Source organism: Drosophila nasuta, chromosome 3, assembly GCF_023558535.2.
Source record: "Drosophila nasuta strain 15112-1781.00 chromosome 3, ASM2355853v1, whole genome shotgun sequence".
NCBI lineage: Eukaryota > Metazoa > Arthropoda > Insecta > Diptera > Drosophilidae > Drosophila > Drosophila nasuta.
In genome coordinates this window covers 15,335,303-15,348,229 of record NC_083457.1, presented here as the reverse complement: position 1 = coordinate 15,348,229, position 12,927 = coordinate 15,335,303, and the positions used below count along the sequence as shown (strand labels likewise).

The 12,927-nt window shown below is 38.5% G+C and overlaps 3 protein-coding genes across 5 annotated transcripts in view; 1 reads left to right on the top strand and 2 right to left on the bottom strand.

Annotated features, from left to right (window-relative positions):
* The window catches only part of LOC132788697 (aquaporin), a 31,042-nt gene extending 25,576 nt beyond the window's left edge, over positions 1–5,466 (top strand). For all 3 annotated transcript variants that reach the window (XM_060796218.1, XM_060796216.1, XM_060796215.1), the window contains 2 exons: positions 4,464–4,817; positions 4,882–5,466. In XM_060796218.1, the coding sequence (XP_060652201.1) occupies positions 4,464–4,817; positions 4,882–5,070 (543 nt within the window). In that variant the 3' untranslated portion in view covers positions 5,071–5,466. The remainder of the gene's footprint in view (positions 1–4,463; positions 4,818–4,881) is intronic.
* Positions 5,467–5,742: 276 nt separating this feature from the next.
* LOC132788696 (uncharacterized) lies at positions 5,743–9,187 on the bottom strand. Its single transcript, XM_060796214.1, has 5 exons — positions 8,669–9,187; positions 8,439–8,605; positions 6,767–8,378; positions 6,566–6,705; positions 5,743–6,505 (listed from the first exon to the last, which is right to left on the bottom strand). Exons 1-5 carry the CDS (start codon positions 8,734–8,736, stop codon positions 6,330–6,332), a joined length of 2,163 nt encoding a protein of 720 aa, XP_060652197.1. The 5' UTR covers positions 8,737–9,187; the 3' UTR covers positions 5,743–6,329.
* A 675-nt stretch (positions 9,188–9,862) lies between these two features.
* On the bottom strand, positions 9,863–12,861 carry LOC132793652 (DCN1-like protein 3). Its single transcript, XM_060803666.1, has 4 exons — positions 11,942–12,861; positions 11,730–11,861; positions 11,156–11,489; positions 9,863–11,095 (listed from the first exon to the last, which is right to left on the bottom strand). Exons 1-4 carry the CDS (start codon positions 12,153–12,155, stop codon positions 10,735–10,737), a joined length of 1,041 nt encoding a protein of 346 aa, XP_060659649.1. The 5' UTR covers positions 12,156–12,861; the 3' UTR covers positions 9,863–10,734.
* Between the last annotated feature and the right edge of the window lie 66 nt (positions 12,862–12,927).

Here is a 12,927-nt window from a genome sequence, read left to right as displayed (position 1 = left end):
TTAAGAAACCAACTGTAAAGTTATCATTATAATAGACCCTTAAGGGAAGATAAGAGAAAAACTTAAAGAACTTACAAAGATTTAAAGGTACCAAAAATTCTTGTTTGATGTACACAATTCTATATTTAAACTTATATAAATTTAGTATGAAAATATACCATTTCATTCGAAGAATACAATATATATATATAGGTAAGAATTAGGTAAGAAATATATATATATAGATTTAAATATTTGTAGTATATTTAGTAGTATTTTATTTATGTCGCTTATATTTCTTACCTATTACGAATATACATATAGGATATAATGAATAATAAGTATTAAGAAGTTGACAATGAAAATTGAACTATTATTAGTCAATATTTATTAGTCACAATAAAAAATAAGAAGAAATGATGAAAATAAGCTTTCAGAGCCAAAAAATTTAAGTCCGCAATTCTGAATTTGAGCTGTCTAATTTCGGTAAACTTAATCGACTCATTTTAATTTATTTGTATGTGAAGGGTCTAACTAAACAGTAAAGTGGAAAGTAAATAAAACAAAAGAGAGGAAACGTTTATATATATTTTAATTGTAGTTACTTTAAATTTATAAACTATGATTTTATAATTTTCGTAAATTTTTAAAATTTCAACAGTTTTCTTTATTTATACTTCATAAGCAAATGAAACTTTTATAAACTGAAATATTTTGACTTTAAGTTCGTATATCGTGTAATAAAAGTCATAGTATCTAACATGCTACATGAATGAATCACGTGGCCGCATTCTCACGCACTTGTGGCATGCCACTCGGTATAAGTTAATGATGGGTTCTGCGTGCCCCATCGAGTGCTTGCCACAAAATTTGATTAATATCAAATGGTGGCGCGATGCTGCCTGCCTCAAGTGCGCAATTAAAAAGTGCGCAGCCAACACAATCGCAGCACAAAGCGCTAACAAAAGCCCGATCTCTGATCGATGTGGCAAAGAGCTGACTCAGCCTCAACACTTGAGAGTGTCTGCCTGACTGCCTGGCTGCCTGACTGCCTGACTGCTTGCCTGATCTTGATGATTTCAAAAGTGCATTTTACTACAAGTCGAATGATAATTCGATGGCGTACACAAAAAATTGCAATATGCGTGCGTATGCCAAATGTCAAGTTGCCACAGCCGCTGTTGTTGTTGCACACACACACACACACACACACACACACTTGCAACCCGTTGCCGGGCGTAAACTTGCGGCAACTTTTAGCCGCCTCGACAGGTCTTTGCTTGGCCTGGCCCGGTCTGAACTTGCTCTTAACTCGCACTGTAATTAGCAGCACTGTGGAGCAGCAAATGGCCTGCGATCAACGACCAGCAACGCCTCCATTCCCCTCCAGCTGCCGGCCATCCCCTCGGGCTTTGTGGCTTGCGCATTTATTAATTAAACACACGCAGACAGCGCCGACATTGGCCATGTGTGCACTTGAAGCTGCGACCGTTGCATGCCACAGCCAAATCCAAATCCAACTTGAAATCCAAATCCAAATCGATATCTAGCAAGCCAGAGAGTTGCTCTGAACTCTGCTCGACTTAGAAATATTTGGTAATCAGTTAAGATTACGAATGATTAAATTGAAACTTTAACAAAAAAATGGATAATTACAAATCTTACAATTTTTAAAAGAATTTCTTCCTTACAGACCAATTTCGCTTTTTCTATGTTAACAAAAGAAGTTTTCTTCTTTACCTCACAATTTTGCCTTTTCTAGCTTAATCGATTCGCATAACGAAAAACAAAGTATTAAGAAATGAAGGAAAATCTTTTGAAACAACCTTATACAGAGTGAAGTTATATATTTGTGTGATCATATTTTTAACTTAGAATCAAATTTCAAAAAGATAAAACAAACAAATCTTGAGATTGAGAACTTTAAGAAAATTCTTAAGAAATGATGATATAAACAAATTCTTGAAACAAGATATCGATTTTAAATTAAAGGATAAAAAATTTGTTTTAATGCTGGCTATTTAGAATAACCTTTGATTATTTAATATATGGATAATTTTAATTTTAATTTAATAAATAGCGCTTTCTACTGATGACTTATTTCATTACGACTGATCTGCCAATACCGATATAAATGTATATAGAATATAAAACACAATGCGAAAACAACTGAAATCTTTATTTTTAAAGGTTCTTTGCTTTGAGAATAAAACTTTTGTAGTGAAATAAATATAATTAAATATATTGATAATATTTGAAGAATATACATAATATAGCCAATTAATGCCTAGAAATCACTCTCTTAGTGCTTGACATCGAAGTTTGTCACTTAAAGAGGTGGAAAAGCATACATTCATACATTTTTAAATATCCAACTTCACTTTCAATACTACTTTCAATTACCACAACACTATCCTAACCATTTCAACTACCTCCATCGGGTATAAAATCCAAATCCGATACGAAAAATCAAATCGCCAAATGATATGGAGCTACATAGAAGCCTGCACATCGACCTTGGACCAATGCGTTTTCATTCATAATACGATTGCGAATGCAAGTGTGACTATAAGTGTGAGTGTGAGTGTGAATGTGAATTTGAGTTTGAGTATACTCACTCATACAGCTCGAGTGGCAATTTGTTGTGTTTGAATTCTAAGTGAAGCGACGATGGGCACTTGAGTTACGATGATTCAACACAAACAAGCAAAGCGAAGCGAAACGATTCACTTTTACTTTCGATCTGCCAAATGGGAATTGCACTCAACATGGCATTAACTTTGGCTCTAACTGTAGCTCCAGCTTTGGCACTTCTCTCTGTCTTTGGCTTGGAAGTTCAGTGCGTTTCCATGTCAGATAAAATTGCTTGTATCCGTTGGCAGCTCATTGACACTCTCGGCTTGTTTTTTGGTCTGCCTCTACAACTGCGTTTAACTCTGTTGCGTAATGACCAAAATGCAGACTCCGTGGCAAAGGGTAAACATTACCCAACCCATCGTCATTGCCAAAACGTCACTGACTTTAAGTGTCAACTTGACATTTGAAGTCATTCACATGCAAGTGGAAGTTGCAACTAAAAGGAGGTGAAACAAGAGGGAATCAGGAAACGTTGTTCAACTATACACGAATCTTTAACTGATTAGAATATTGATGCTTATAGTTGTACTCGTACTACAGCAAATTATTATTTAGAAATCAAAAATATCTTTGAGCACAATTACTAAATATTAAGTATACGTTTCAAATAATTGGGATATGACAAATAAAACGAAGCTCAGCAAAGTCAGCAAATGAATCTTATGTTTCTAAGAATATTAGTAATGTTCTTTGTAGTATATTACTACTACTTCCGAGTAGTACTCATAAGTATACTTAAGGAGTACTCAGCAAATATTAAGTATAAGTTTCAAATAATTAGATATGAAAAAAGAAAGCAAAGCTAAGCAAAGTCAACCAACTTTATTCAACTATTCATGAAATTTAAGTTTTATTACTTTTCTTTTCACTATATTCTCTGCTATAGTGCAAAGCAAGAAAGTAAATAAGTATTAAAATTATATTCGGAACCAATGTGAATATTTTAATGTATTCTGCAAATATTAAGTATACGTTTCAAATAATTTGATACCAACATTTGTTGGCGAAACTGGCCAAAACATTGTTCCACAATTATTAAATGCTAAATGCACTTAGCATTTTAGAATTTATGGAAATCTTAAATTGCAAATATCAAAAATTACGTATACGTACATAATAGTCATATGTACATCTATCGTGGGAGAATCTTCTATTTCAATTGTATTTAATTTAAAATTATATGCTAAACAGATTATCTTTTGTTACATCATCGAACAAATATGAATATATTAAAATGCTTTGCGAATTGGCATTGCGGGAAGATATTTCAAATATTTAAATTTAAAAATTTTGTTTACTACTTTACACTGCTGGTTTTTCGTTTGACGCAAGCTTACTTACGTTAAAGTTTGTTTAATATTTATTGTTTTAACGAGGATTGAAATTAAATTCATTGGTTAATAGGAAATATATTTAATTTTCAAGCTGTTACATAGATTTCTATAATGCTAATATGAGAAAGCTTCTTAAACAGATTTTCCTTTGTTCATAAACAAAAAAACAAAATATTTGGCTATAACTGAAGTGTGAAATTTATTTCGTCTTCTAGTCTTTTCGTAAGAATTTCTCTCATCACGTAATCGCATTGTTTTTTAAAATTAATGTCACATTTGTCGTTACACTCGAAATACTCACTTAACGAGTTAATAAAAAGAAGAATTTATGAGCGCAGCTTTATTGCCAGCTATAACACAATAAGACTGACTTTACGATATTACTTAGATCAAAATGAACAGATTACAAACTGACAAATTGCTCTTGAAATCTGTAATTGCAAATATTTTTTCCCCAAATGCAATGCTGATTCAAAGATACTCATTGCAAACATCATTTACCACTTTTTCCAGGGTCTTGGCCACATCAGCGGCTGTCACATCAATCCGGCTGTAACCATTGGCTTTCTGATCGTTGGCGAGATGAGCATCCTCAAGGCAGCCTTCTACATAATCGTTCAATGTGTGGGCGCCATTGCTGGAGCTGCTGTCATCCGGGCAGCACTCAGCGGAATTGTGACCAGTGGACTGGGTGTCTCTTCGTATGATGAGTCTCTGGATGCTGGTCAGGTGGTGTTGATCGAGGCTCTGATCACCTTCATTCTGGTGTTTGTGGTCAAGGCTGTGTCGGATCCTGGCCGCCAGGACATCAAGGGATCGGCTCCCCTGGCTGTTGGTCTCTCAATTGCCGCTGGACATTTGTGTGCGGTAGGTGACAATACACAACTTATTCCACAATGAGAGACTTTAACGTTTTCTTCACCATTTTCAGATTAAGCTCAGCGGTGCCAGCATGAATCCTGCTCGCTCCTTTGGACCAGCTGTTGTCCAGGGCATTTGGGCCAATCACTGGGTCTACTGGGTGGGTCCCCTTGCCGGCGGTATTGTGGCCGCCATCATCTACAAGTTCATCTTCAAGGTGCGCAAGGGCGACGATGAGGCCAACTCGTATGACTTCTAAATGGAGTCAGCAACGGACTACGAAAACCTTTGTTGTTGTGTGTGTGTACTAAATATGTGTCTATTGTACCGCAGATGCTTTGCAATCGCATTCACATTCACATTCGTATTCGTATTCGTCTCATTCACACAATCAATGTATTCCAAACGAATTGTATTCGATTGAAAACGAGCCCACAATCCACTTAGATTTAGCCAAGCGAAAGCCGCACAATTTCCAATTGTACAATTTTTATTTGTTGAAAAATAAAAATGTTTATCGCTTTGTTTTTAGCCTTAATAACGTCTAAAATATTCAATATATGTACTCTATGTTTTTATGCTTAAGATAAATTTAAAGCGCATTATTATTAAACTGACGAAATTGTATCTCGAAATGTAATTACAATTCACTTAACAGAATTTCCCCCATTATTTGTTGAAATTGTTATAAATGACAAATTCTATGTGTAATAAAAAAAAAACGATGAAAATAATCGAATTTGTTTTATGCTGTCAATTATTTTATTTGAATTTACCGCGCAACAACAGTGCTGCAAAGAGCGTAGTATTTGCAAGCGTAAGTCGATTATCGATATTCTTATCGAAGTCATGTTATCGAAGCACTAAACCAGCGCTGTACAACACTAAAGACAATTCGCTCGATTTGAAAATTTGCCTTGCAGAAACTAGATTCAAAATAAAATACTGAATTTATTGATGTAAATGCGTGTCTAGACGAGATTTTACAACAGTAATTTAATATTAGATTCCGTCATTTACAATTCATAGGAATGTTAGCTTATCTAAGACTACGACACGTTCATTCCACACTCGAAACAACAGGAAGAATTAAAATAATAAATAGCAAAACTAATTCACAAATTACATAGTAAAGACACACTTTTCAAGTTGTATCGCTTACTACTAGCTGGCTTTTCTCTTTAAACACAATTGTCTGTATATAGTAATAAGGAAACAATAATAATGTATTATTATCATCGGAGAGTTACTGCTGAGCGTTCAATATATGTATATAAGACTCATTAACGACACAATATATAAATAGCACACAATCCAAACCGTATCTGTGCATTAAATTTTGCATTATCTTTCGATACATAAAATGTATGTACGTGCACAGAATAGCAATCACTTGACCAGCTATATACACAAATCTTAGTATATATCTGTCTGTCTGTATATAGATAGATGTGTATGTATATAGTATACCTATTCCTAAAACCAATAAGCAAAGCTAATGGGGCTGCCATTTACAATTTACGCCCTAAAGAATCTTACAACTCGTACAATGTATTGTCGGCAAATCGGGCACTCGGGTAGCACTTTTCCACAGTTGGTGCATGTCGCCATATGTCCGCATTCCAAGAACACGCATTCAATCGGAGCATCCATGCATATCTTACACAGCTCATCAGTGGCAAGTTTCTCAACAGCTACGGAGAAAGGGAAATCCCATTAATATAGAAATCTTTGGTACTCCTATCAAGCCTTACCTGGAGCAGTGCGCATTGTTTTCCACAGCCTTTCGACGCGATCGAGCAGCTCGTGCTTCTCGCAACAGCCTTTGAAGTCAACACGATGCAACATCAGTACTTCCTTTAATTGTTTTACCGTTAAGTTTTCCAAGTCTTTTCTGTGGGTGCAATAAAATAATGCTTTCATAGGTAGCCTCATAAAGTATATAATAAACTTACAGGTCCTCAAAGTCTTCCAAGTTTACGAATCGTGAATCAATGCCATTGGCTGGCTCATAACCAAGTGGCGCCGCATACACATGAATGCCTTCATCATCGTCCCAAGGCCCATCGTCGTCCTGCGTCGGTGAGAACTCAATGGTCGGTGTGATTGGCATTCCAGAGCCTCGACCACCAGCAGCAATGCTGCCCGCTTCGGCACCGCTCAGCGGCGAAACGACATGACTATCGGCCTCGGAGCAATCCAAGGACTTGGTGCGCTGCTCCAGATACGTGAGAAACTCTTTCAGCTCCCGCTTGATATCCTCCTCGGACATTTGTGAGTTCTCCAGATGGCGTCGCATCTTCTCCACATGCCTGCGTATATTGGTCTTATTCTTGCCACAACGCGAACAACTGCTGGAGGCAGGACCTGGTTCCGGTTGCTCACTCAATGTGCTCAGCACTGGAGCATTGGACCCCACCGGTGATTCATCATCGCTCGAATGATGTCGTCGATTCAGATAACCCTCCGAACGCCGTCTAGTTACCTTTTTCACGCGCTGTGGCAACTGCGGTGGCATCGTCGTGACCGTACGCTGCTCAATATTTGGTGTCTCCCCCGGCTCATTGCGTAGCGTCACCTCCAGAATCTCCTCAGTGGCTGCAGCAGCATCGGCAGCAGCTACAGCTGCATCGGGAGCCTGTGGCAGTTGATTGCTGCCATTGGGAGCAATTTGCTCGAGTAACTGCCATTGATCCAAGTTGCTGCTGTTCGTATCCGTTGCTGCCTTGCTCTCGTCCGAGATGCCCCCAATGGCGCCCAGTTCCTCGAAGCTGGACTGCGAAGACTCCGCACCACATGCATCGACTTTAGAGCTAAGCGATCCCTGCTTGGAGTAACCCGGACTGGTGTTCGTTGTGGCTGGCGTTGCAGCCGCTATTGTGGCACCTAATCCCGCAGAGCCACCCGTCGTCATCTCGCCATCTGTGTCCAATGGACGACTGCTGTTCTCGCTGTTCTTATTCGATGCACGCTCGCTGAACGTTTGCATAATCTCATCATCGGAGCACTCGCACTCGGAGTCATCGGCGGCATGGGCAGCACTATTATTGTTAATTGACCTAACTGGCAATGTGGCGGGCACCGGCGCCGATCGACGCTCCTCCGTTGCCGTCGGCGATGTTGTTGTGCGCGTCGATGAGGTCGATGGACTCACATGGACATGCGCCGTCTCCACCGAGCTGCTTCGTGTTGCCGTCGCTTGCGTTCGTGCGTTCGCTGCACTCGCATACGTGGGCAACTCACGGGTTGAGACGCGTGGCTGCTCAAAGATGTGCGTGGGCGGCGGTGGTGGAGCCGATGGCGCATAGTCACCATTGTCGTGGGAGGCATGCCGACTGTTGGCGCGACTGTTGTTCGCTGTGGATTTCGCACTGGACTTTGTGTCGAAGGAGGCAAAGGAATCACTGATATTGTCACTCAGATTGGTGAAGAAATTTTGGCACGTTTGCTTCAGACTGTCCATGGGATTGGCTTGGCCACGCCCCGGACTATGATTGGGCGGCGCTCGTCCTGCACGATCCGTTTGTGCGACATGCGCCAGCACCAGACCGACCAGCTCCTCCTTCTCTATAAGAGTATAAAGTTCAGCGACAATTTGAGATAGGCCAATCTATAACTGTGACTCACCCAGGCAGCCTTCAGTGGAAATGTGTTTGGATTGCAAATAGAATATCAAATCTTTTGGCTTCAGTTTCAGCAGATCTGTTCGCAGCAGCGGCCGCTGAGCAAATATTGCACATCGTTGGCAGCGTCGTGTTGTCGTCACAGTCAAACAGTTGTTGCAGTAATATCGCCTATTAAAATTTTACTCAATTTAATTGTGGAACTTGTTTAATTGATGTGAGATATCAAGTTACCTGCAATCGAAGCAGCTGCGTTTGCGGCGAAATACCGTGAATTCAACGCCACAGCTCTCGCAGGGCATCTTGTGATTCTTTTCGCAATTTCTATGCTCTCCTTTCGATCGACCGTTGTTGTGCTTTATCCTTGCCCTTCGTCGCTCTACTTCTTCCACCACAACCACCACAACAGCATGGCATTTGTTTTTCAATGTCAAATCGTGAATCAATTCACTAAATCCTCCTCAGTTTACAGCTGTTTGGTGTCGCACTTATTGCGTGGTGATATCGTTTATCAATGTGCTATTACTCACCGCGACGCGAAGGAACTATAACATTAGCAACAATATGATTTTACACTTTTTTTTAGCAAATAAAAATATATGCAGCCAGCCAGTAAGTACGTGCGTCTTACATATGCACGTACGTGTGTATGAGTGTGTTTATGTGTATGTACAATTGCGAGTGAACTAGTGAACTTGTTCACACTTAATTGTCACCGTGTTCTTCAGCCCTCGTTTCAAAATATTTTGCTGACGACAGAATAATTTGCTTGTAATAAAATCCTCAAATTTCATTTGCACTAAATTTGTTTTTTATAAGCAATATTTCTTCTTTTCACGAAAATTAACGTTTTTTTTTATTGAATTACAAGGAATTTCAAAATCTTCAAATAACGATTGCCACAATTTCGTTATGAACTAACGACATTATTTATAAACGTATTTTTTAAGGAATGTTGACTCACGCAAGAATTAAATTTCGCAATAAAAACAATTTTAGACAAAATGAGCGAGACTGTGTTTACTCAGGGCTGAGTAACTCCAAACAGCTGATTCATACTTACACCAGGGCAGCATAAAAAGCGTCGATACCATCACGGCTGTTACAATTTGAAAATTAAGACGAATAATCCAAACAAAATTTAGTTTGAAAAGAAAAAAACCAAAATAGTCAAATTATAGAGGACAAAATTTGAGCTTTTTAATTGGGCTTACAGTAGCAATTCGATTTTATTTGTTTTACTTTTATTCAAAATGAGTTTACATTTGAGAAAATAAAAGTACAAAGAAAACAAACCCTTTATATTAAATTCAATTACTTCGTTTAACTGTTCTTCAGGGGTATTACAATTTGAATGTAGGATTCAAATTAATTTATTTAAGCTAAATTATTAATATAATACATAGAGGGGAGGAGGCATTAATTAGTTTAGTTTATGTTTATTTAATTCACATCCACTACTTAGAGCTAAGTATGTAATTTATATGCAATTCAATAGTTACGTGCCATAAAATGTTGCAATCTTTTCAATTTAAAATAATACATCCGTTAATTGCTATATGTATGTTTGTATATATATTGTTTTTGTTTTTTTCGTTTTATATATATATATCTATATATTGTATAATATACGATTTGCACACATTGAAAAGATGTTTGCTCTTCTACTTAATCAAGTCAAGTTAGTATATACACATGTGGTTTCGTATGATTGAGCTTTTCATTTTTTAAAATTCTTGTTGATAAGTCTTTAATTTATAAACAAATGCGTCCGTTGCCCTTTTCTTGTTTCTTGTGTCACTACGCGCACTTTCAATTTTTTTTCTTTTTGTTGCTTGCAAGTTAAATTATCATCTAGCTGGCTCAATGGCTCACTGGCTGGTTTTGTTAACACTATGCATTTGTTCTACTTCTTCGCTTTTTTTTTTTTGTTTAGCTGATTGTGGTATTTGCTGGTGTTGGTTTAATTGTTGTGAATCATCATCATCAAGCAGCGCCAGCACCGCATCGTAGATCTATGTCCAAAGGTTGGCCAAAGAAACTGACTAATAGAGGTGTAAACACAATTAAGCGTTTGCTAGAGAACAGCGTGATTGATTGATACTTGGTTAAAGTTAAAGAGAGCAAATCATTATATCGAGTTTTAAATATACAGCATTAAATTACTATTGGCGAGTTGAACGTTGTTGGTTGCTTGGCCCTAGACGGTTATATATATATATAGTGTATATAAGAGTGTGTGTGTCGTGTGTGGTGTGAGTGTGTTTGTGTGTTTGGCTACTACTGGCTGCTTCTTACAACTATGACACGTGACGCGTTGTTTCGCAGCCGGATTTGACATGGCTCTGTAATGGATCGTCATTGTTGTTGTCATCATCGTGCACGGCCACTTCCAGCTTACGATTCTTTTCATAGTCGACAAAGTCATCGAAGAGACTTGGCCACGCTTCGGTATCATCGTAATTGTCTATATCACATTGTTCGGTAAAATTGAGGTACATGTTCCATGTATCCTTGGGTATGCGGCGTATGTTCGGATGCTTTTCGAGGAAGTTTACCCAGTTTGAAAAGAGATCAGGTGTTTGTACAGTGAACACAAGTTTCCACAAATCGATTGCCATTTCCAGCGACAAGACCCGCTGATCGGGCTCCAAGCCAAATCTGTAACAACATGACAATAAAGTAGTTTCATTCATTTAACTATCAAAATTGAAGTCTTACCGAAAGGTAAAACGATAGAGCTGCTTGAACATTTCCGCATCCACCTTCAGCATCTCAATAGTCTGTTCAAGTCTCAGGCGTATGTTGGCAATTGTGTCCGCCCGCATTTTGTGCAGTCCTTCAATGAATTCGGTTTTGGTAAAGCGGCACATCTGTGAGGCATCCAGGCACCAGGCAAGCACAAGTATTGCAAACTCATCGGGCTGATAGTTAAGATCGTTGCACAAACGCTCAATGCCATCAGTGAGTATCATATCTTCATCGTCAGGATCTTTGTAGACATCAAAGAGTTTGTTAAGCGTTTGATGTGACACCTCCATTGATTCCTTGACCGCTGCACAAACAAATAAACAAACACAATAATAATAATAATGTAACAAATGTATTCATGTATTCAATTAAACGATGTTAATCAGAGGCACGCAATGCAAGCACGCGATCAGGTGACTTGATTGACTCTCGCAAGGTTTTATTTTTGTTTTGTTTTGTGTTGCTTTCTTGTGGTGCAAGGTGAACATTCTTTCTATATACATATATCTATTTATAGATAGTGCAAATATTTTGTCGTACATACCAGTTGTTATAATTTCGCTCATGGTGGGCGCACTTCCATTAAGCAAGCCTAAGGACTTAAAACTATTACGCTTAGTATCACAATTGTTTGCTGGCTTGAGTGGAGTTCGAGAAGAGAGCAATTCATCGGTTTCTGTAACAAAAACAAAAATCACAAAGCACCATGATGACACATACAATATATGAGTGTGTATGAATTTTCCTATCACTTACCGCGTGGCCTGTCGTTGTAAAGGGCGTAACGTTCATTTGAATTGGGCCCAACAATTTCGTAGCAGTTGCCAATGCTGGTGGCCGCTTGGCAGCTATTGGCGTTTGTGTGCAATGCGTTTGGAGATGAGCAGCTGGTTGTTGTTGTTGTTGTTGTGGTTGTTGGCAACGTTGGTGCGGCAGACGAGGACTGGAAGCATTTCAGGCAATTGCCCATAGTGCGTTGCACGCTCTCCAGCGGCCCTTTTGGGTTCCAATTATATTTTGTTGCCTGCTCTGACTTACTCTATGTTTATGTATGTATGTGTTGTTGTTGTTGTTGTTTTTGTAGAGTTGACACTTGTTTCTAACTGATGTACAGTGAGAGGTATCCCGGGTAATTGTATTGGTAATGATAATGAGAATTTAAGCGAAGCAATAGGTAACGAGGGCGGGGAGGGGCGGCAACTATTGAATGATATATATTGATAATAATCACTAAGCTAGCGTTAGCTCGCTTTGACTTTGACTGCTTGACATTGGCACTGGAATTTCCATGGAACGTTACCGAGCTGACGATGCACGCGGACACACCATAGATGCATCGAACATATGGTGAAGACTTTGACTTCTTCTTTGTTGGTTCTTCGACTGCTACTGCTATTGCTGCTGCTGCTGCTGTTGTTATTTTGATGCCTCCTACGCAAACTCATGTGTATGTATTTGTGTATGTGTATACATACATATACAATTGTAGTAGTCAGCAACCACCACAAATGTGCGTGAATTCATCAATTCCACTGGTTTTCACATTTTACTTGTGTTTCCCACGGCACTCTTCTTATTATTTATCATCTTTGCAAATAATTTATCAATTTGCTTTTGTAGTTTTTTTCACGAGGCTGCTGCGCTTTTTTCTGCAGTTCTTTTTTTTTGTTGGCCCTAAATAAGTATCGCCACAAAAGTATCGATATGCTTTTGGCAGAGCAGGGCTGGGGAATACGATACCA